This window comes from Cydia fagiglandana, chromosome 8, assembly GCF_963556715.1.
Source record: "Cydia fagiglandana chromosome 8, ilCydFagi1.1, whole genome shotgun sequence".
In the NCBI taxonomy this organism is placed as follows: Eukaryota; Metazoa; Arthropoda; class Insecta; order Lepidoptera; family Tortricidae; genus Cydia; species Cydia fagiglandana.
This window is the reverse complement of record NC_085939.1, coordinates 6,260,811-6,284,449: the sequence shown is the minus strand read 5'-3', so window position 1 is coordinate 6,284,449 and position 23,639 is coordinate 6,260,811. Positions and strand designations below refer to the sequence as shown.

The 23,639-nt window shown below is 40.8% G+C and overlaps 1 protein-coding gene across 1 annotated transcript in view; it reads left to right on the top strand.

The window, feature by feature from the left end:
• LOC134666919 (cytoplasmic dynein 2 heavy chain 1) overlaps nucleotides 1-23,639 on the top strand; it is a 106,945-nt gene that overhangs the window by 79,920 nt on the left and 3,386 nt on the right. Inside the window, exons 50-76 of the mRNA XM_063524224.1 lie at nucleotides 285-450; nucleotides 948-1,146; nucleotides 1,409-1,623; nucleotides 2,434-2,530; nucleotides 2,948-3,084; nucleotides 3,335-3,544; nucleotides 4,255-4,468; nucleotides 4,875-4,975; nucleotides 5,246-5,402; nucleotides 5,913-6,067; nucleotides 8,718-8,893; nucleotides 9,406-9,515; nucleotides 10,358-10,501; nucleotides 11,446-11,589; nucleotides 12,150-12,299; nucleotides 12,504-12,623; nucleotides 12,873-13,065; nucleotides 14,161-14,288; nucleotides 14,620-14,757; nucleotides 14,975-15,073; nucleotides 17,362-17,546; nucleotides 18,737-18,986; nucleotides 19,213-19,336; nucleotides 20,771-20,898; nucleotides 21,393-21,521; nucleotides 22,007-22,136; nucleotides 22,418-22,540. Of these exons, the coding sequence (XP_063380294.1) occupies nucleotides 285-450; nucleotides 948-1,146; nucleotides 1,409-1,623; nucleotides 2,434-2,530; nucleotides 2,948-3,084; nucleotides 3,335-3,544; nucleotides 4,255-4,468; nucleotides 4,875-4,975; nucleotides 5,246-5,402; nucleotides 5,913-6,067; nucleotides 8,718-8,893; nucleotides 9,406-9,515; nucleotides 10,358-10,501; nucleotides 11,446-11,589; nucleotides 12,150-12,299; nucleotides 12,504-12,623; nucleotides 12,873-13,065; nucleotides 14,161-14,288; nucleotides 14,620-14,757; nucleotides 14,975-15,073; nucleotides 17,362-17,546; nucleotides 18,737-18,986; nucleotides 19,213-19,336; nucleotides 20,771-20,898; nucleotides 21,393-21,521; nucleotides 22,007-22,136; nucleotides 22,418-22,540 (4,122 nt within the window). The remainder of the gene's footprint in view (nucleotides 1-284; nucleotides 451-947; nucleotides 1,147-1,408; nucleotides 1,624-2,433; nucleotides 2,531-2,947; nucleotides 3,085-3,334; nucleotides 3,545-4,254; nucleotides 4,469-4,874; nucleotides 4,976-5,245; nucleotides 5,403-5,912; nucleotides 6,068-8,717; nucleotides 8,894-9,405; nucleotides 9,516-10,357; nucleotides 10,502-11,445; nucleotides 11,590-12,149; nucleotides 12,300-12,503; nucleotides 12,624-12,872; nucleotides 13,066-14,160; nucleotides 14,289-14,619; nucleotides 14,758-14,974; nucleotides 15,074-17,361; nucleotides 17,547-18,736; nucleotides 18,987-19,212; nucleotides 19,337-20,770; nucleotides 20,899-21,392; nucleotides 21,522-22,006; nucleotides 22,137-22,417; nucleotides 22,541-23,639) is intronic.

The window sequence follows — 23,639 nt, the reverse complement described above, 5'->3', positions numbered from 1 at the left end:
TAACAATATGGACTTATGGTAACTGTCCAATGTAGAATCCGAATATATAAAGGAGATGCATAAACAATCAAAAGCAATGAAATCGAGTCACTTTTTGTAGAAAATTGCTAACAAGGGGACCTGTTTCAGTGCTAAATGTTAGAAAACACTCGTCCGCTAATAATATAATTCGCTCGTCGCTGCATGCTGCCATATAATGTGTCAATAATATTCAATTAAGCGGTGGGATTCGACTCTACCTGTACTTAGTATGTATATACCAAAACTAATTTAAAACGTTTTAGACATAAAACAAAACTTGGGCATAGTCATATGTCTGGACAAAGACCAAGATGATCTATTTGAACTCATGGAAAAGTTCCCGCTGCTTTACAAAGACAGTCACCTCATCTGGATAGAGCGGTGGTCCGCTGAAACCCTGGCGCAGATGCCACAGTTGGTCATTCAGAGGTATCGCAACCAATACGCACTTTTGAGTGGCTACGGCACCGAACACTTGCACCTTGGCGTTGACCAATGGATTTTCATTGTTTATTTAATCATGCACCTTTAGTTAGCAATACGATTGTTCTTTCGTTGTTTTTCAGCCAACCATAAGTATACATGTATACCTAAAGGTAGATAGGTATATTTTCATGCCGTTCACATGATTGAAAAAGATTGTCGTGTTAGACTTCTTAGAGAGGTATTTAATTACACGTAGAGAAAGCAAACCACCTGACTATTAAATCGGGAATACCATATCATAAACATAAAACATTACTCTATAAAACCGGCCCATTATATATAAGTACCCAAACTCGAAAGACGTCTAACTAACATCACAGTATTTAATTTGATTTATTGGTTTCGTTTATCGACTTAGTGTAATCTACACACATTGTTAGTTCCTGTCCATTGAGAGCGGAAGAAGTAAATTTTAATTAGTTATAAACATACAATTACAGGTTAATAAAAGAGAACCTATCAGACTCATCCAAGGAGCAGCACGAGGCGATACCCGTGGAGGGATTTGTGAGCATATACTCCAGTCTAGATGTCGAATGGATGAAGGCGCCATGTCGATATATCGCTTTCATTAAAACTTACTTCTATATCGTTAGTAAGAAGAAGGAAGCCTTGGTGCAGAGGAAAAGTATGCTTTCGGTTAGTAAAATATATGACAATGCCAGAATGTGTACTATGAGTTAAATTTAGGAATTACCTATTCATGTATCATATATACTTTTGTTTTTTCAAGCTTAGATAAAATTATTGACGCCATCAAGAAAACACGCATACACACACATACTCAATTTCAGAATTTGAGACATTTAGCGCTCGTCCTCGAGTTGTGAAATTGCTGCGAATTTATTTAAAAAACGATGGTCTAGTTGATTTTATTTTTACGTTCAAAATTGCACTTTAGGCAGGTGTTGAAGCTTTGAAGCGCGCGCGAAGCGAAGTGGCCACACTCCAAGCGGAAGCGGCGCAGCAAGAGGCAGCCCTGTCGGAGAAGCAGGCCGCCGCCAACCAGGCGCTCGACCAGATCGGCGCCACCGTGCGCGCCACCACCGACAAGAAGGAGGAGATGCACGCGCTCAAGCAGAGCATCGAACAGGAGAACGCCAAGCTGCAGATACGGTGTGTCACTCACTGTTCTATACTCGACCGGACGACCGGTCTGGCCTAGTGGATAGTGACCCTGCCTATGAAGCCGATGGTCCCGGGTTCGAATCCTGGTAAGGGCATTTATTTGTATTACGATACAGATATTTGTTCCTGAGTCATTGTTGTTTTCTATGTATTTAAGTATTTATATATTATATATATCGTTGTCTGAGTACCCACAACACAAGCCTTCTTGAGCTTACCGTGGGGCTTAGTCAGTTTGTGTAAAAATGCGCTTTAGTATTTGGTTGGTTAGCCCATAAATGTTATAACTACCCGAAAATGTACAAATTATTTGTTTACTTTTATTTAAATACCTAAAGATACAGACTATAGCCGGGATAACGCGATAGGGCGTACTTTTTTTTCCTCGTTTCTTCATGACTGATGGTCACGACCACATGAGGTCGTTATTTTGTGCACGAAAGCTCTCCATTCTGCACGATTTTCCGCCTTCCTAATAATAGGGGCCTGTGTAGATCCCTAGGTAGGCTTTCTTTACAATGTCCTACAACTTGCAACAACAACATTTAATATTTGCTTCGGGTTGGTGAGGTGAAAAATTTTGTGTTTCACTCGGGGGCAAAGTTATTGTTTAACCGCTCGTGCTTGCATGGAATCTTGAGCGTGGCGAGGGTTTCAAAGCACGAGGGTGAAACAAAATTTTGTTAAACAAATAACTATTATTTACGTCAAACAAAAATCGGTCGTCTGTGTGCCGCGCGGCTTAAATACCATGCCATTTGAGTGAAAAAATAAACTGAAATTTCATTTTTATTACAGAAAGCAAGAAATAGAAAAGGAATTGGCGTCAGTGGAGCCAGTCATCGCAGCCGCCCGGGCGGCAGTAGGAGACATTCGTCCGGAGTCGCTAAGCGAAGTAGGTTATGTAAAATAGCTATCCTATGTTTAGTAATATTCTAACATATTGTTATTATTCACCGTGAATTGAATACACTGAAACCGATCCTATATTAAATTGAAATCATAAAGATGACTTTTACAACGTACGGGGTATTTGACTACTAGTCAAAGCAGTTACTTTTTACGAAAAGCGATTTTGCTACTATGGAATTTATATGAAACACTAACTTGAAAAGTTACAATCAAATTACCTACTCTTTATAATTTTATGTGGGTTTAAAAATAGAAATTGTGTCTAAAAATCACTGCGGTCTACGTTTCTCTATTAATCTTCTGGTGCTTTATTTCATGCATGGTGCAAAATAATATATTTTAAATACAGTCAAATACCCCATTGTAGCCGGTGTTGGCATTGAAACGAAAACCGTTACAGATCCGTTCCCTGCGAGCTCCGCCGGACGTCGTTCGCGACGTGCTGGAGGGGGTGCTGCGGCTGATGGGCATCGCTGACACGTCTTGGCATTCCATGAAGAATTTCCTGTCAAAACGGGGTGTCAAAGAGGATATTAGGTATTTAAGTGGAATAGAAGTGTTACTACTGCAGATGTAAATAATTATTTGTTTTACAAGAGGGCAGAGTTGGTGTTTAACCCTTTATGCTAATATTGATATCCGAGCAAGGGAACGATTACAAAAATTAACCAGGAGCGCGAGTAGTTTTAAAAGTGGAATCTTCAAAGGAAAGGCTTCATTCAGGCAGACCTTCGAGCGGTTTATAGCCGACCATAATAAGTTGTATAGTTGTTACCTCTCCCCTTAGATGCCTGGACGCGGGGCAGATCAGCCCTGGGGCGGCAGCGTCGGTGGCCAAGCTGCTGGAGCGGCGCGGCGCATCGTTCGAGCCGGCGGCCGCGCGCCGCGCCAGTGCCGCCGCCGCGCCGCTCGCCGCCTGGGTACGCGCCAACCTCGCCTACGCCGCCGCGCTAGACAAGGTGCAGCCGCTGCAGCTGCAGCAGGCTCAGCTACACCGGTTTGTATATTCATATTGTTGTATAATTATTGTTTACTACACTCAAGTCCGGGGTCTATACGCACTTGTTGATGCTTTGATTCACGCTCGGCTCGCAATTGCCAACCCTCTATGGCTGTGTGTCGCCGTCTAACGATAAGTGCCAGTTCGGTCGCGGCCGTATAATTCGGCTTCGAATGAAGTGTAACCGGAGTGGCGCGCCGTGACGGGGCCGCGGCCTAACCTCCACCGACAGCAAACAATTAATAAGTGCGGTTGCACATTAAAAAAGTTACTGCCCGTCGTGCGGTGCACCACTGTGTATGCAATCGGTAACATGTATCTATAGGCCCTTAGATGTTATACGCCATTGTCACACGAATAAGAGCTAAAAGGTGAAATGAGGATTGAGGGGTTTACGTTATATACATCGACAAGTTAAGGGGCTAAAGTAGGCATCTGCGTTTCTGACTTGCCACTTTAAAAATGTGTGTTTTTCTTTCAAACTTAAAACTTTCAAACTTTGTAAAAGTACAAAGAACGATCGTTCTAAGAAGCGCCAAGCTCAGAGACGCCATGTATATTTCGTCGGGTGACAAGCAAAAGTCACTAAGTACTATCAAAAAATTAAAGTAACAATACACTTTATTACACTTGTAACACGGTTTATTGTCCAATAATTTCAATGGTGTTAGTTAGTGACTTTTGCTTGTCACCCGACAATTTGTTAGAAATCTCCAAGAAGCGGAAGGGCAACTGGCGGCGCTGTCGAGCGGGCTGGCCACGGTGGACGAGCGCGTGTCGGCGCTGAAGGAGCAGCTGGGGCGGCACACGCGCGACGCGGCCGCGCTGGAGCTGCGGCTGGCCACCGCGCAGGCCACCATCCACGCCGCGCGCGCGCTGCTCGACCAGCTGCGCCACGAGTACGCCGCCTGGGAGACCGATGTAAGTCTGCCTCTTTTTATTGAATGTGGATCCAGAGCGGCACATCTGTTTGACCGCGTAAGATGATACTACTCGAATTACTAGGTCATCAGACTTTGGCAGCCCCGTAAAATGGGATAGCGACCATAAAGCGAGATGTATGTGCTGGTACAGTCTTCTGCAATAATATGTTACTCTTGCAGGCCGCAAAAATAGGTGACACGCTCTTATAGCTCTACAAATAAGATCGTGTCCGATAGTTTTGCGGCCTTCATTCTGTAACATATTATTGCAGGTACAACAAAAGTTCACGTCCTACGACGCCTATGTTTGATTTATAGACCTATAATATGCCTGTATATTATTGCAATGCACTCATTTGTAATTGTTTTGTATTCAATAATATTTCGTTCTATTAATATTTCAGCTTGAATACATATCGAAGGAGATATCGGAAATAGATTTGAGATCTTTGTTAGCCGCTGCATATATCATCTACCTGCCAGATGTGACCGAACCTAAGGCTATGTATGTACCTAATATAACGTTTCATTTGTGCACTAACCTCCTAAGGCCCAAGGTTCTACCTATAGTCCCTCATCAGTTCGATGAAATTTAAATCATATTCTGTTGGCACAGAGTCGCTTTTGCTTTGTTTCGTTCAATTTTCCGACAAAGCTAAATCAACTCTATTTCCTACACTATAGGTTCAAATTTCAATGGCTAATTTTGTAAGGCCCACCTTAGGAGGCTAAACCTTTATATCTATCCTCTAAAATAATGGATTTTAAATTCCAGGGAATATATCTCCAAATGGAGTTTGCTGGTAGGGTTCGAGGACAAATCGTTTTCGCCAATTAATTTCCTAGCAAGCACAGAGAAGCAGCTAAAATGGGATGCAGACGGCTTACCCTCTGATACGTCCGCGGTCAAGAACGCCGTTATCATTGACCAAGTAAGAAAGATATTGAAATTAACAGATTATTATTCCATCATTAAACTTCGGCATTGGCGTGCACACCATATTGGTCAGACGCACATTTAAGCTCTGATTTGTCTTTTCTGTGCCCAAAAATTAAGAACTAACAGCAACACTCGTTATTGCAATATCGTTGAATGTACGTTTTTGTAGTTCACAGTGTGAACAATCGAACATTAGTGAAATGAAACTATGGGCCTGGTATTGGGCTAAATAAGTCACAACCAGAAATTTGCCTTCATCTTCAATTTTAGACAATCTTTGCTCTTTTGCGTGTGTACATGCACAGATTAAAGGCATTTTGCCGCATGACATAAAATTTTTATTGATATACTCATAATAAATTTCAAAAAATCACATGCTGCTTTGAACCCGCCGATAGCTATGTTTGACATCATAAACTATGTAGAAAATATAATGAATGCATGTATGTATGTATGTCACTTTATTGCACATAAATAATCACCTATTATCTCTGATTTATAGTATCTGGAGTCAAATAAGTGCGGATTTATGCCACTGATCATAGACCCCGACGGAGAAGCCATTTCCTGGCTCAAGAGCACTCTTGCAGACGCCGCCTGCGACTTCGTAGCGCAAGACAGCGAAAAATTACAAACAGCTCTGCAGTATGCCGCAAGGTAATCTTAAGGTATTCTTTGAATAATTTTACGGTTTCGACTCACTTGTTTTAGTCACTCGCGCGACATGTATCGGCGAGCCTAGGTACCCTTGTCGCGCGAGTGACTAAAACAAATGAGTCTAAACCGTAAAATTATTCAATGTTAGCATGTCTCGCTACATTTTTAAATAGTCCATATTCTTTCTTAAAGTGTAGTTCGCTTTATTTGGCTGTAATCAGACAGTATAAATATTACTTACTCACAGGGCTAACTAGGCTTTCCTCTTGCTTCATCGGGTCCTTCGGTTATGACCAGAGCTCGGCAGGGGTGAGCCATTTTGACGTCACTTATGTCAAGTGTAGATATTTATATAGATACACCTTAGAAAGAAATATTAAAATAAAACTTTATTAATTATAATTAAACTAAAATGAAAATGCCTTATTATGTACAAATAAACTTTAATAGTAAGATATGGATGGATATACATATTATTTACAGAGATTTACTAAAAAAGCTTGCTATAAAATTAATTTGTTTTAATGGCGACGTAACGATCGTAGCGGAAAGGCAGCCTAAATAAAATAATTTCTTTAGTTATTAAATTACACCACATAGTGCCATGCCTTATGGGAAACGGTCGCAGAGATAGTTCAGAGCCGGAAACCGCTACCAACTTTTAGTATGTTGTTAGGCATGGCATTGGGTCTCCAAAACTGCCGGGAGACGGCGGCGCCGGCCATCTACTTCAGCGGAATGACGTCATCAAAATGACTCCCACTTCGTTGCGAATATTGCATTCTGCACCCAAACTATGCATAGCACATACACGTGTGGGGTATTAAATGAAAGCCAATTAAATAAACTTTATTTTATTTATACAAAGTGTACCAAAATATGCAACAGTTTAAGAGAAATTTACAAATAAATAAAAATTACGTAAAAAAATATTCGATTATTTGGGTTTTACAACCAAACAGTATTTTGCTTACTTATCAAGTAAATTATTATTTTTTTCATTGTGGTTCCATTCGAAAATGTCGTTTTCATGTATTTTATGTAATGTTCATTCATTTAATACTCGATGATTAGAACTATTCTTTGCATAATATGAGCGCATTAAGGTAGAATTGTTGGGGCGCTTTAGTTTTTTTTCCAGAACTTCCACAGTTTTTGTCGGAAATGTAAAATTTAAATTGTGATATATAGTTGAATAACTGGTTTTTTAAATATTATATGCAACATTTTATTGACGATTTTAGTTTAGCTATAAAATTGATATACATCTACTTTTTCCATAAAAAGTGGTATTTCTTTGTTTCTAGTTCTTAAACCGTACATTTTTTTACAAACAATGTTTAGGTGAATCATACTAAATTTAATAACCTTTCATTACATGTAACACACATGTATGTGTGACTCATAGTATAGCTATAATTTACATTTTACGAAATTCGGCAGTGATTATTTGTATGACGTCATTATTCGTGACTGGGGGACAATAAAGATGGTCTCCCAGCAGTTTTAGGACCCAGGTCATATTGCTAATAACATACTAGAAGCTTACGCGGATTATCCTGAAAATGACCATTTTGGATTTTTTTAACTTTAATGCATTTGTATGGGCAAATATCTACATTTTGATGCATAATTTCCACATATTTGGCCCAATTTTGACTTGATTGATATCAACGTATGGCGTCAGACGTCGTCTTTAATTTTGTAGTACATTGCTTTAACGTCCGACTTTTGGTTTGGTTGTAAAACCCAAATAATTGAATATTTTTTTACATCATTTTGATTCTTTTGCAAATGGCTCTTAAACGGCTGAATATTTTGATACACACTGTATAAATGAAATATAGCATATTTAACTGGCTTTCATTCAATACCCCACACAATTATGTGCCATGCATAGTTTGGGTACAATATGCAATATTCGCAACGAAACGGGAGTCATTTTGATGACGTCATTCCGCTGAAGTAGATGGCCGGCGCCGCCGTCTCCCGGCAGTTTTGGAGACCCAATGCCATGCCCAACAACATACTAAAAGTTGGTAGCGGTTTCCGGCTCTGAACTATATTCCCATAAGGCATATGACTAACATATACCATCGAATGACAAGTCATGTCCATGTTGTGCAAACTCTGAAAACAGCTCACCCCCGCCGAGCTCTGGTTATGACATACATGGAAACACAGTGGGCGAAGCCATAGTACTATATTACCATGGTGACGTCAGAGCTAGCGATAAAAATTGGGAGTGATAGTTAACAATTTCTACGTCGACAAGTTTTGGGACTAAAGTAGGCATATGCAGGTATTTCTGATATAGGTTTAATTTCGAGGTACATGTGAGTGCGGCATTTTAAGAATTTTATTTAGGTTTAAATTTTGACTATTTCATTCAATCGTATAACAACGTTCTTACTTTAAACTTAATTGTAGCAAATCGTATCTTAAAAAGAGCATTTGCCCGTTTAAGGGTCGATCGCACCAAATCGTCTGTCACCGTTAAAGAGTTCGCAAAATTTTATTGCATGGGAATTTTCATAGTTCTCTGCTGAGTGACGTAGATCAGTCTGTCAAGCAAGTGTGGTCGGTGCAACTGGCCCTACGACTTCGCACGTATTTAGTGATCGTTTATCCTTAATAATCGTGCACACAGGCTGGGGCGCACGCTGGTAATAACGGAGGTAACCATGGTGCGTCCGTCGTGGCTGGCGGGCGGCGCACGCCTGATACTGCTGGGCCGCGACGCGGCGCTGGCGGCGCGCCGGCCGCCACACGTGCGCGCGCGCCAGGCCTGCCTGCTGTTCACCGCGCGCCGCGCCGCCCTCACCGGTACGGTGTCTTATCGCCACCCCCCACACTAGCGTAGCGTATATGGCGGTTGCGGGCAGCGGGCGACGGCGCCCCGACGCCAGCCACCGAAGCGTTGATTAGACGCCAACATTCCGGCGACGGACTTGCCGGTGCGGAGGGTCTCCGTAGCGGTTCGCAGTCGATCGAGCGTGCTTTGCAAATCACGTAGGCTTCACAATCGCGACTAATCGTTTATCACATCGATTGCCAAGCCTATTTAAAAACGTGTACTTACAACTAGATCCAAACTTCCTTATATATAATTTTGTAAGTAGCTATGGTGGGCGGCAGGAAGCCATACAAAGTCACGTTTCTCCAACAACATAAAACGAAATTCATTCATAAAACGAAAGCCGAATAATTTTAACCAGAGGTGCCGAACGAAATGGATGGAACTTGAAAATTACTGGTACACCAGTTTGAGTTGCTAATAAAATAATATATAAATACTTATGATTTATGAATTGGTTATCATAAACGTTTCATTTCAGATCAACTCATTAATTACGCACTACAACAGCAAAACCCTGAGATTAATGAAAAAATTAAGGAAATAAAATTGAAGAAAGCTATCTTGCAAAAACAACAACATGAACTGCAGGTAATGAAACTAATGAATGAACAATGAACAAAAAAAACTATTAGCGTGTACCTATACCAGAGTAAATTTATGTATAGGGTAATTTATCTTCATTTATATTAATAGGGCATGTGTTCGAATGACTGCAATGAGTTGTATGAATATAGATTACATGACTGTAGTGTGCTGTGTACTTTATACTCGTTCTACACGGTGTAACATGAGGAAACCGAATAATTTTAACCACGGATTTCTGAGGTCAAAAGAAGGAAAAAATGTAATATGAGTTTAGGTCAATTACGCCAAAAAAAATTTTTTTTTTTCGTTTTTTTTTTCAATTTTTTGAATGTATTTCTACATAAAAAATAAATGTTATGGGTAAACTTGTTACTTAAAATTGATTTTTACATTTTTTTTCGTAAAACCTTCTTTTTGCAAAGTGTTACTTGTCACTTTTTGACATCTATCAATAAGGATATTTAGACTACGTCCCATAGCAGCAACACTACCATCAAAAAAACCTTTTACATTATGTAACAACAAAAACTTGTTTATTTTTAAATTACATAATATTATCTCTGAAACTAGGCCTTTTTAAAAAAAGTTTATAGGACATTTTTGTCTCTAAATATGATCTTACGCTGTTAAAATTATTCGGTTTACTCATGTTACACCGTGTATAGTAAAAAGGTCACTTTATATTTCTCGTCGATAGATGGAGGCCTCTCTTACTCACAATCAGCTTCGCTTTGTAGTGATATGACCTCCTGTTGTTTACTAGTGATGTTGTTCTCTAGTACTTGTATTTTAACTCAACTCAATCGTAAGTATTACAACATGTTCACTTCCTTTTTTAATTTCAGGAGAACCTTTTGAAGGATTTATCAGCGAATGGCGACATCCTTCACGACGCTAACCTGCTCGCGTCGCTCAACAAAACTCGCGCCACCAGCGCCACCATCGCCGAGGCGCTCGAGGCAGCTCGCGCCATCGAGGAGGAAACACAGGTCAGTCTTATATATCTATACCAGAAGCTTCTAAAGGATCTATCAGCCATTGACGATATACGTCACTCAACAAAACTCGCGCCACCAGCGCCACCATCGCCGAGGCGCTCGAGGCAGCTCGCGCCATCGAGGAGGAAACACAGGTCAGTCTTATATACCTATACCAGAAGCTTCTAAAGGATCTATCAGCCATTGACGATATACGTCACTCAACAAAACTCGCGCCACCAGCGCCACCATCGCCGAGGCGCTCGAGGCAGCTCGCGCCATCGAGGAGGAAACACAGGTCAGTCTTATATACCTATACCAGAAGCTTCTAAAGGATCTATCAGCCATTGACGATATACGTCACTCAACAAAACTCACGCCACCAGCGCCAAAATCGAGACAAGACAAAACCCAAGTGGGAGATCTTCATACCTACATCAGGAAAATGTTCAAAATTATCTGTCTCTTAATTCCTATACTAGGAGAACCCTTTTAAATTATTTTCCAGTCATCGACGTAGCATAGTGCTATGCGATCTTCCAGTCTTTCCTCGACAAAACTCAACCCTAAATGAGGCGCTCAAGGTGACGAGGCGGCCTTCGTCACCGAGGAGAACCAGCTAGTTAGGAAACAAAATGCGCAGCCCTCTTCATACGTCAGGAGAAGCTTTCAAATGGACTATCACTATCGCCACGGACAAAGTGCTAAAAATTTCAGTACACTACCTTATTGCCCACATATTATATTAAGGTAGTGTGTACTTACATGCTTTTGGCACTTTTTCCTTGTCGATATTTCTTAACTAACAAAGATAGTCAAACCATTACACTATGACAATCTTTGTTAGTTAAGAAAAAGCCGGACCAGTGCGAGTCAGACTCGCCCACCGAGGGTTCCGTACTTTTTAGTATTTGCTGTTATTGCGGCAACAGAAATACATCATCTGTTTTTTCTAGGCCGCTAGCCGCGCATTTGCAGCGTCGGCCTCGCGCGCGGCTAACGTGGCGTTGGCGGTGAAGGAGCTGGCTGCTCGGAGGCCGCTGCTGGCGCTGCACGTGGACGCCGTGCTTCAGCTGTACGGCGCCGCGCTGGGCCGGGGGGTGAGTACTATCCTCCTAAGGCCCAGCCATACAAATGAGAGATCCAGAATTTGCCATTGCAATTTGAACCTTTCCTGTAAGAAATAGAGTTGATTTTACTTTGTATAAAAATTTAACAAATCAAAACAAATGCAAATGAGTTAGATTTCATGAAACTGAATAACACAGGGGCAGCACAGGAGGCCCCTGTTAACCTAAAAATACATTATTTATTTATTTTTGCACGTTGCACCAAACCGATTGTCACAGTCAAATCGATTGCTAAATTTTATTGTATGAGAAGAGAAGCTTGTTAATTCTCTGCTGAGGGTCATTGATCAATCCGTCGGTACAACTGACCTTGAGTTTACTTGTCTTTCAACAGTCATCTTACTATCTAGGCGTTTCTAACAAACCTAAACTCACTGAGGTATCATATTGTTTTGTTCCGAAGGCCACCTTCAAGCTTCATTATAAGTAAGCCAAATTTGACCCCAATCGAACGTCAGCAGGTGGTTCAAATTCCATGATTTGACTCGCATATACTAACATAACATACTTTATAAATTCAAACATTTCAGGATACCAAAACTGTTAACGATGATGAAGTGATCAAATATCTAATGAGAAGAATCGTCGAGCGTGTCCTGTTAAGTTTGCACAAAAGGGATAAATACATTGTTGTACTGCACCTCCTAAGGCAGGTTTATGACCATCTTATACCAGAGAAGGTAATTTTTCATTATCCATATTTAACGCATTTAATACCGTACTTTTTTAAGATTTGTTAGATGAGTTTCCCAAACACAGTTATTCCTTGCAGATAATTTTCTTTTCGCCGTTATTCATAGTTGCCGTAAGTTAAGGCGTTAGTTGAAGTTAATTAAGTTTAAAGTTGCCATTTTCAAGGCCTTGACAAATCTTTTTTTTTTCAGCTTTGGCAAATGTTCATTGGAAGCAGCGGGTATGTCGAAGATCTCACAGTTGTTAACGAAATAAAGAAAATATATCCCTGGATACAAAGTGAATATGTTAAGAAAATAGCGCAACTCAAGGTTTGCTCATATGTTTATATCTACTTAAAACTACGTTCGAATATTTCTGTCCCTTGCGGCTCGGCCACGATATTACACGACTGGCGACGGCGGCAGCGACAACCATAGGTGGGAACAAAAGGTCTGATCTCTGTCTCGCTCCAAACTATGGTGCTATCGCTGCTGTGTCGTGGCCGAGCCGTTAGTGCCTTGATTATTTTATCCCCTACTTAGCTTTAAATTAATCGTGGTCTTACTTCTTTTTTTCAGATGACTAATGAGGAATTGTTCAATAAAATGTGTCTAAACGACGAGGCCGTTTGGAAGAAATTTCAGAGCTCGGGAGACGTGGCCGACATCAGCAAATTGAAGCTCACTGAGTTCGAGGTGGTGCTAGCGGTGGCACTATTGAGGCCCGAAGGCCTGTACAGAGCCATTGTGACTTTTGTTGACCATTTGCTTGGTAAGTAAACGAAACACTTATACTTTTTAGGGTTCCGTACCCAAAGGGTAAAACGGGACCCTATTACTAAGACTCCGCTGTCCGTCCGCCCGTCCGTCTGTCACCAGGCTGTATCTCACGAACCGTGATAGCTAGACAGTTGAAATTTTCACAGATAATGTATTTCTGTTGCCGCTATAACAACAAATACTACAAAATCCGAAACCCTCGGTGGGCGAGTCCGACTCGCACTTGTCCGGGTTTTTTATAATATGCGTAATTCAGTCTATTGTTGAATTTTTTCACGTTTTTATTCACAAGTTTAATAAGAAGTTTACATTTGGGGAAATATTGAAATTGAATCAAGAAAGACTATTTTAAAACGTCCGGACGAGTGAATAGTCGACAAATCATCGCGTGTAACAAAACGAAAAGTTTAGAATAGAAGAGTTTATAAGGATAAGATTAACAAACAAAAAAAAAACAGAGTTATTTTATAACGTGTTAGCCAAAGAACTAGCAGATGAATTTGTAATGGTGAAAAGTCAGAAGTGTCTCGTACGTGACTCTTTTATTTTTAATACGTCTGATAAATCTAAGACGCCGGTATTGAATATTGTCCTCGTAGTGGAACGGCCCCATTTCTAAAGGGGTCTCGTCTTAGAGAATATAACCAAACGGAGTGGTCATTAACAGGCGTTGCCCTCTGTCGAAAATAGGCGGCCATTGGTCAACCACATGTCAACCACATGTATGGACTGACGTTTATCTGACATGACGTACTATACATTTGATGTGCCCCTCCCCCGCAAAAAACGGCAGACTATTTTGTACCGAAAATTATAGACATGGCGTCTCCGTTGGTTATATTCTCTAAGGCTCTCGTACTAACTCGACCGTCTATCGCTTACTTAATATGGACACATGGTTATTTTGTATACCTAGGCCCACTTGCACCATTCCACTAACCCGGGGTTAACCGGTTAAACCTGGAGTTGCCAAGGTTACCAGTACAATTTGACACTAGTTTAACGATTTAACTGCTTAACCCCGGGTTAGTGGGATGGTGCAAGTGGGCCCTAGTGTGATACGGTCAAGCATTTTGTGCGGTGGCAGGGCCGGGGGTGATGTCGGGCGGCGACGCGGTGCCGCGCGCGGCGCGCTGGGGCGGCGCGCGGCCCGTGCTGCTGCTGGGCGCGCACGCCGCCGACGTGCTCGCCGCGCATGCGCCACACCTCACGCAAGTATGTACTTTTAGGATTCCGTACCCAAAGGGTAAAAACGGGACCCTAGACTCCGATGTCGGTCTGTCCGTCTGTTTGTCACCAAGCTTTATCTCATGAACCGTGATAGGTAGGGAGTTGAAATTTTCACAGATGATGTATTTCTATTTCCGCAATAACGACAAATACAAAAACAGAATATATTAATTGGGGCTCCCATACAACAAACGTGTTTTTTTTGCCGTTTTTGCGTAATGGTACGTAATCCTTCGTGCGCGAGTCCGACTCGCGCTTGGCCGGTTTTTGTTTACGAGTTCATCGTGCCCCTTTGTATGTCGTTTCCAATTTGTAGGTCGGCATAGAAGAGGGCCGCGCGGCGTGGGAAGCCGGTGCGGCCGCGGCGCGGAACGGCTGGCTCGCGGTCGTCGTCGGCGCCTCGCCCTTCACACCCGACCTGCAGGCCTTCCTCGACGCCCGAGCCAGGGCACCGGTACGATATACACGAGACTACAAGGGCCCGCTACTGAAAGTCGGAAATGGCTACGTAACGGCTGACTCGCAATAAATGTTTTCACATCGTCAGTTGAAAAAACGCCTACATTTTACAAATTTGCAGCCTTTTCTACTGATGGAAATGGCTTGCCAAACTGTAACTTCAATGCGCGAATTGGTTTATTTTCCTTAAAACGTTCTTCTGCTTCCGACAGGTTGAAGAATCGAACCCGGACTTCCGTCTATGGATCGTATCTGAGGATCGCGAGATCCCGCCTGTCATAGCCAACGCTTGTGTTAACGTCATTATTGAGGTATGCTCATAGATTTGTACCTAAAGTGGATGGCATTTTTACTTAGTTGCCAAACTAAATTGAACCTTATCAGAATATCAGTTGACGATTTTTTTTCATAGACAAATAGAAGAAGATATCGAAAGTTGCGATAGTTTAAGTTTTAAGCATTATACCGCAGGAATAAAAATTAAATATGTAAGGCTTGTTTCATGAAAACAACGACATCTTGGAAGTGTTCTTTATTCGTATAGCGCTATCTCTTTCTAACCTAAGTGTTTTTACATATGTCTATCCTTATTTCTCTAGTGTTGTTATTACCTATCGAATGAGAGTATTATGGTTCGACCTAAACATCGACTTTGCCCTTACATGCCCTTCGAAATTTAAATTGAAAAGAATATTTGTATTGTTTTAATTTTAAATTTAACATTTATCTTACCCTTACAAATAGATTACTTACAATGTCATACATTCATTGGACATTCATGGACAATATATATATGGGGCATTATCTATGAAAAGGGACCTTATTGTCGATGGCGCTTACGCCATTATGAACGATGCTCCGATATAAACACAATGCCGCGCGACGCTGTGCGGCGTAAGCGCCATCGACAATAAGGTCCCTGACCATAGATAATGCCCCATATATAGCCATAAGATCTTGCCTATTCTAGCAAATAAAGATGTTATGATTTTTGATTTTATTTACATATACATAGTAATGTGTATAAGAGAAATTCATGCTTCCAATTCTACATTTATGTCGATGTTGCTATACGTAGAATGTGTGGTTCTCAAAAGTTGACGTTTAACAATTAAATATATAATATACTTTATAAGCATTATTGGTATAGGTATACAATCAAAGTCAATCTTAAAATCTACTTAATAATTTTCATACACACTAAATCCTAACTTAAAATCTAAACACATTACTATAAATACCTATAAACTAACTTATATACTAAAACTACAAATAATATAATAAAGCCATTTATTCCGAACTAAATTAAATTACAATTTTTTCTTATAATATATCCCTCAGTTCGGTGTGCCGTAAGGCTACAAATAAAACTACAAATAAACACAGCACAAATTAAATTACCAACAATCATTGCAGCGCCGATTTTTCTTAGACTTTACATTATCTTAAACAATCAATCAATCTTTGATAAACTTTCCTTAGGGAAGTAGGTCGCCGCCTGCAAGAAAGGGACCATGACCCGCGCTCCGGGTTTTTCCTGGTGCAAAGCCTGTCGCAAATAGCCGATATTAGCTACCTAATAAGTATTACTAATGGTGTAATCGATTGCCCCGAGTTGCTAAGTAAACTGTGTTTCAAAACCCCCTCTCGTTCTAAAAGGTATCATCCCCCATTAGCAATCAAAAATGCATCTTCCAAATACAGACAGAATAGTTTTTTAACGCGCGCCAGTCGTAACCTTAACGAGTTGTCTAAAGAATTTGATATTGATATATTCAACTGTAGAATCCCTAACGTGAGACGTAATTTAGTGCAGAGATATTTCGAGTCTATTGAGTGAGCGTGTTGTCGCCTTCTTAAATACCTACAAATGTATTATTAATATTTTTACTTTAATAGTCCTCATTTTGTTACTTGTCAATTAGTATCTTTGTAACTTTCAATTTATCTTTATTAGATATGATTTGTGTTGGCTTTGTTCACATATGTGCTTGCGATAGTGCGTAACCTTAGTATAAGTAGTACCTGTTAGTTTAGTATTATGTTACTACCTGTGAGTTCCTATAATTGGCTTTCTGTATCCATTATAATTTCTATGGTATTGTCATAGTTGTTGGTTCTCCAAATAAATAAAATAAAAAAATAAAAAAAAATTCAACGCGGTAACGCAGCGAGTGTGATGGGTACCTTTGCGCCGGGGGTAGCGCGGGGAGGTCTCTTTCGGTAGTTTTTATATTCCTTGTTTAATTTTAGATACATTGGGTTCTTACGGCGCGATTCGAACTTTAAGATATCGCGCCGTTAGACATTCACTAGATATGAAATAGTAAAGATATGTGACGTTCCACGGCAAAAGGTACCTTATGGCAGCTGGCGCTTACGCTTATTATTAACGACGCTCCAATATTCATTCGGGGTAATGGTACCTTTCGCCGTGGAACGTCACATATCTTTACTATATCTTATCTAGTGCATCTCTAATTCATTTCCCGAATCGCGCCGTTAGTTTTAATTTAGTATTATTCATAAGTTATTTATAAGGTATTTTCTCTTAGCAAAAAAATAATCTTTGATAATATTGATTATCTATTTGGTTCAGGCGCCCGAAGGCGTGAAGTCTAATGTGCTGAGCACGCTGTCGGCCTGGGCGCAGTACTCCGGCGACGTGCGCGTGGTGCGCGCGCACGCGTGCCTCGCCCTGCTGCACGCTATTGTCCAGGAGCGCCGAGCTTACATCCCACAAGGCATACCTACCACATTACTAAACATGTTAAATAAACAAAAGTTAGATGAAAATTATCGGCTGTTTGTAAATTAATCCGCCATTAGTGTCTTGTCGCAGCCATGGTATAATAATATACTCCACCTGGTACTCTCTTCCCGTCTTTTCTAGGTCACCTGACTGACACAAGCCTACGTCATCATGCGACAGCGCTATATGATAATATGCGATAGCGCTATATATAGCGGCCATGTTATTGTGACGTAGGCTTGTGTCACTCTGGGAAGAGAAGACCATGTTTTATTAGACTATGGTCGCAGCTTACCAATTAAATTATAAAATGGCGGACGAATGTTTAAAATGTCACCGTATTTAAGAGTTGTTTCACTTACAATTCAGTTTTTTCTTCCAAAGTATGATGAATAAAATTGTGTGTAACTCCAGGGGTAAGAATATTGCAAACTCGGGTTTTTAATTCACTTCAGCCTGCTTGTAGGAGGCATTAGCCCTTACACTTGTTTCATGTGGTTGGCTGCGTAGGTGGCGGAGGTAGTAATAATACACTGAAGATTGGACTGAACAATTTATTGAGGAAAACCTGGGTTTATATAGTGGCTAGCTATAGTTCGTTTTTTTTAGCATTAGAAATATGGTAAACAATCTTGATGTGTCTTTTAATTGAAAAATACATTTTAAAAATAAGTTACGGCAAATATGTAACAGTTATGAATTTAATACGATCATTTATATTCTCCGGGCCCGGACCCGGGTATGTCCTTAAACTACGTCTAAGACCACCGGTGGACGGGCAGCAGCGTCCCTCAAATTCGGTGTACTCGACTGCGATCGCCAACCCGCCTGCCAAGCGTGGCGATTATGGCATTCACCCCCCATCATGCAGAGGTCCAAGGGGGAGGCCTATGTTCAGCAGTGGACGTCTTATGGCTGAGATGATGATGATGATGATTTATATTCTTCTGCTTTCATAAGTAATAGTTACTAATTTTTAAAACGCGTTTTTCAATTAAAAGACATGTCAAGATCGCTTACCTTCTTTAAAGTTCTTTGTAATGCTAAAAAAACGAACTATAAGTGCATGGCATTTAGGTCGGTTGTCGTGAATTATCACCCTCGTCTTCAATATTTCACTCATCCCTCACGTTGCACAATGTTCTATTCCTTGATAGTTTTCTGACGAGTGTCGTCGATTGTGATAAGGTAGTATTTATCTGTGGACGGTCTCAGGCTGGAGCCGCTGGTACGCTTGGGAGTGGGGCGAGGTGCGCTCGTGCACGCTGGTGCTGCGCTCGGGCGGGGCCGGGAGCGCGGCTCGGGCGCTGGTGGGCGCGCTGTACGGCGCGCGCGCGGCGGCGGCGGCGGACCGCGCGCGGCTGGCGGCGCTGCTGCGCGCGCTGCTCGCCGAGCCCGCGCTCGCGCCCGCCTGGCCCGGGCCCGCGCCCCACCACACCCCGCTCAGGCTGCCCTTCACTACTCAACTGCAGGTACTTCAGATTGTTCATCACGACGTAAACTACGCATCTGTAATACGAGATCGCGCTCTCTAATGTTTTGATTTCGTCTAATCGAATCAGTCGAACCGAAATTCGGGGGGTTTACTAACTAGCAAAATTAGCCACCAGTCGAGTCGACGATTGGTCACGTATAGTAAATAAATACAATGTTCTATAATAGCATTATAGCATTAGCGTTTTATAATGTTTGTAACAGGCGTACAGCTCCGCATTCAACGAGCTGCCGGACACAGACTCGCCGCAGCTGTTGGGCCTGCCTGCTAACTGCAGGCTGGCGTGGGAGAAGAATGCCGCCGAAGATATCATAGCGGGACTGAAGGGTAATAACACTGTCAAACACATATCTACTGGCAAATATCACCTCAAATACAAGATGGATCATATAACGCAACTACCGGTAGCCCCGTTCTAATTTAGTATGGCAGCATTGGCAGCGCAACTGCTTATTTCATTCAGTGTTGGGCAAAAAGTAATTGAATTACTAATTAACAATTGCAATTACAAAATGTAATTCCAACAAATAATTTCCATTACATGTGGAAAGTAATTAAAAAATTAATTAGTAATTACATTTAGTAATTGTAACATTTTGAAATTAAAATTGTAATTATTTTTTTTTTCTATTACAATTACTTGTATAGAATGCAAGTTTTTGATCATCTTATTTCCAAAATCAGATGAACATTTTGAATGGTTTTAAATATGACTAAGCAACATTGTCAATGTTAACTTTGATTGGACTGTAGCAAAGGGGGAGCTGGGACTTAGAAAAAAGTTTTTCAAGTAAAAGTAGCTTATTTTGACGAGTTCTATACGTTATAGTCATTTAAAATATATGTCATAATGACACCACTCGCGATGAAATGTCCCAGCTCCCTTTAAAACTATCAATCTTTGGAGGCGTCTAACTCAGGGCTCAGAACTCATTTTTTATTTTAGAGAAGATTTTTTTTCAGTAAAAATGCTTATTATGACCTTATTACAATTATTTAAAAATAGTGTCATAATGACACTACTTTGTCAAAAAAAATTCTAAGTCTATAATTAAGTCCAAGTTTATTTGTTCATATTTGCATATTATTAAGAACGTAAATGAAAAGTAATTGAGTAATTTAATTACTAATTAATGTATTTACAATTGCAAATTACACAGAATATTTAATTACATGTAATTAAATTTTATGTAATTAAATTACAAACAATTTAATTACATGTAATTAAATTAGTAATTAAATTACACGAGTAATTAATTACGCCCAACACTGATTTAAATTACATCCACTTGTACGACCCTGTACTTGTAGTAATTTAAAAGTATCTATAAAACACCGGCCAATTGCGAGTCACACCATGCAAAATTCGTATCTTAATAAAGTACAATAATAAGTATGTATACCTACAACAAAGGGGAGAGGGGGTAGTAAAAGGGGGAGGCCTATGTTCAGCAGTGCACGTCTTATGGCTGAGATGATGATGATGATGAAGCTATACAACCAAAAGCGCGTATCTTCTCGACACTTACGCCTTTTAAATCAGGAGATAAGTTTTTTGGAAAATTCATTATTGACTCAAGTGATGATCAATATAATTATTCTGTAAAATATTTATTAAGTTTTGTTTTCTCACGCTTATAGTGACCTCACGCTCTTCGTAAACGCTTTATAATACCGTGGATATTTAGTTTGAGTCATTTTATGAAATTGAAAGTTTGAATCTAAACAGGGAAAAAACTAATTTATTTACATATTTATTAGAGCTGAACTCGACCGTGGTGACGAGCCGCCAACGCGGAGATTCTACAGCCTTGAAGAGCCTCCTAGCTCTGTGGAAGAAGCTCATGTCCGGAAGCCCTCTCCTCAAGCCAGATTATCAACCGGAACAGGTGGTTATAAATTATAATTTACACTTTTCTGTACCATCTAATACCAATATCGTGACAGATCACGTGGCTCGCCCAGGGAGTCAATTGACTAAAATTTTATTAATTATTGATTGTAAATTGCTAAATAAGATCGGTATTAATTCTAGCAATATACCTGTATCTAATTATCTTGCATTCCTGTCCGCTAAACAGTAAATTTTTTGTGTCCATAATAAATATCTTCCCGAATATTGTTGCTATTATAACGAGGTGAACATTTCCGAACTTATTGGAGAAATCGACTGATTTGCTTCTATTAAATATTAAACGAATTACATTTTATTGTTTTACTCTATCGGTATTTTCAGTACCTATGTCAGTCATGTTTGACATGTTTTGCAGTCATGTGACTCCTATTTCAATCGCTAAGAGTTTGCTGCTTTTTGCAATAAGTAAAAATTATGTTATGGCATTAACATTTTGTACATATTTAACTGATGTTTTGTTCGGATCAGGAGAGCGGCGGGTGGTGGGGCGCGGTGGTGGGCGGCGAGGCGCGCGAGGCGGCGCACGCGGCGCGCGCCATCCACGCGGCGCTCGGCAAGCTCGCGCGCGCGCACCATGCACCCGCTGCGCTGCTCAGGGTGGGTCCCGCCTTACTCCTAATGCCCCTTTTGTATGAACACGAACAGTCAGAAGTGAAACAGGTAGTGACGGACACCTCCTTTAAGGATCGATAGGGCTCGTGAAGATTCACGATGATTAATTTTTTTTTACATACTTTTAGATTTTTTTATTAGCATATAGGAGTGTCCCACTGCTGGGCAAATGCCTCCCCTCTTCCCGCAATTTGGGCCTCCGATGCATATTCCCGCCACTCGAGTAAAAATAACAAATAAAAAAAAAACAAAATTGAAAAATAAGTGTAGTGTATTGTTTTATGCGCTAGGTTTTCAACATTTTCATCCCTCGTCAAAGAGATCGTGAGATGCGATTTATATAGGAAACTGTAAGTCTAAGATTCTAGAAAAATGTTACTTTATATACTTATCTGTTTTATTAGTTAGACTGTTTGTTTCTTAATAAAAAAAAATAACATTTGCCCCTTTTTTACGTAATTTGCGTGCAGACTCCAGAAGAATGGCAGCTGCTGTGGTCGGGCCCGGAGGCGCCGGACGCCTACCTCAAGGAGTTCTGTCACCGCGCGCTCGCCGCCGCGCGCAACGCCGCCCCGCAAGACGACGACTACATGCCTAAAGGTTTCAACTCAATACAGTACTTTCAGGAATTTGCTTCGGTGGGGGGGTCTTCATATTGGACGCGGTTATTCACGGCGGTACGCTGTGGGAGCAACACATCGCTATATGCTTGCATAGCGCCGTCTCGTTAACACACCGAAGCGGCGTGTTAAAAGTGTCTCAAGCCAAACTTTTAAATTCATTTCGAATAAAAATACGTCAAGTAATTGAAAACTTCTTAATTTGGATATAGGCAAAAAAACTTGTGGTGAAGTAAATTTAACTGTGTGTGTTTTGAGCAGAGGTGGACCTGCGGTGTTTCCTGCGGCCGGAGCGCGTGGTGTGTGCGGTGAGCGCGCGCGCCGCCTCGCGCCTGCCGCCGTCCTCGCACAAGCTCGCGCTACAAGTCATCTGGGATCCCGCCGGTAATTCCTTGTTACATACAAGGGAACTTGAAACTTTTTCTGTATATCCAGAATCCAAAGGCTGCCTGGAAGATATCGCTCTATAGCGATAGGACTGCCTGATCTAATATCGACTTAAACATGCACCCCGCCTTGCAATGTCGATGTCGTTATAGCAGGCCTCCATCACACGCTCAAGGCCACGCGCTATATGCCTACCGCTCGGCGTATCGTCGACGATACAACCGACAGAGGGCCGCCGAACGCCCGCCTGCTGAGCGCTCGCACCGCACGTTTCCCGCGCTTACGCTTCGAAATGCTGAAACCACGTAATTATTGTGCAGTTAATGGGTGTAAAAGTAAAAAAACAATGGAAAAAGCCTATAATAAAGATTTATCTTTTTATGGCGGGCTTAAGGTCCCACCTGAAACGTTTAATAATTATTGAAGGGTTATAAAAAGTATTTTTAAATAATTTTGACGACGTAATAATTAATCGCCTGGTAGCACCGTATTACAACTTTTAAAAACCGTTGATTTTCCGTTGCTTTGCTCCTGAGTATTTATTAAAATTATTTAGGATATTTTCAACTATAAAATTTAATAACAGAGAATTTAGAAGGGAAAAAATTATAAACCATTATATAAAACTAAAATATATTTGATTGACTAATAAAAAAAGGAAAAAAAACCTAAAAAAAATGCAAAAAGAAAACGGTCACCCATCCAACTTAGACGTGTGCGCCGATTAAAAAATGATCGGCGGCGGCGTTTGCCAAAAAATTGGCGGCGGCGGCGTGTTTTCGGCGTGAAATCGGCGTGACCTTGACTTTCCGGTTTCTTAAGAAAAATCATTAATTTGTAGTTTTTCTTGAAAATTTTATCAATGCAGGTTACTGGTCAGTTAAATACGTTTAGTTTGAATATGTTGTGAGTAAAATATGGTTTCTAAATTAATATAGGATAGGTATAATAACTTATTTTCCCTAGTAACTGGCTTGCATTAAGAGGTTACCTGGTCCCCATGACCTTCGATCCGATCTGTAAGTCTCCGTTTTCCATGGCTTATCCTATAAAAAATTACATACCTAATTTAACAAAAGAGAACTCCACATATCCA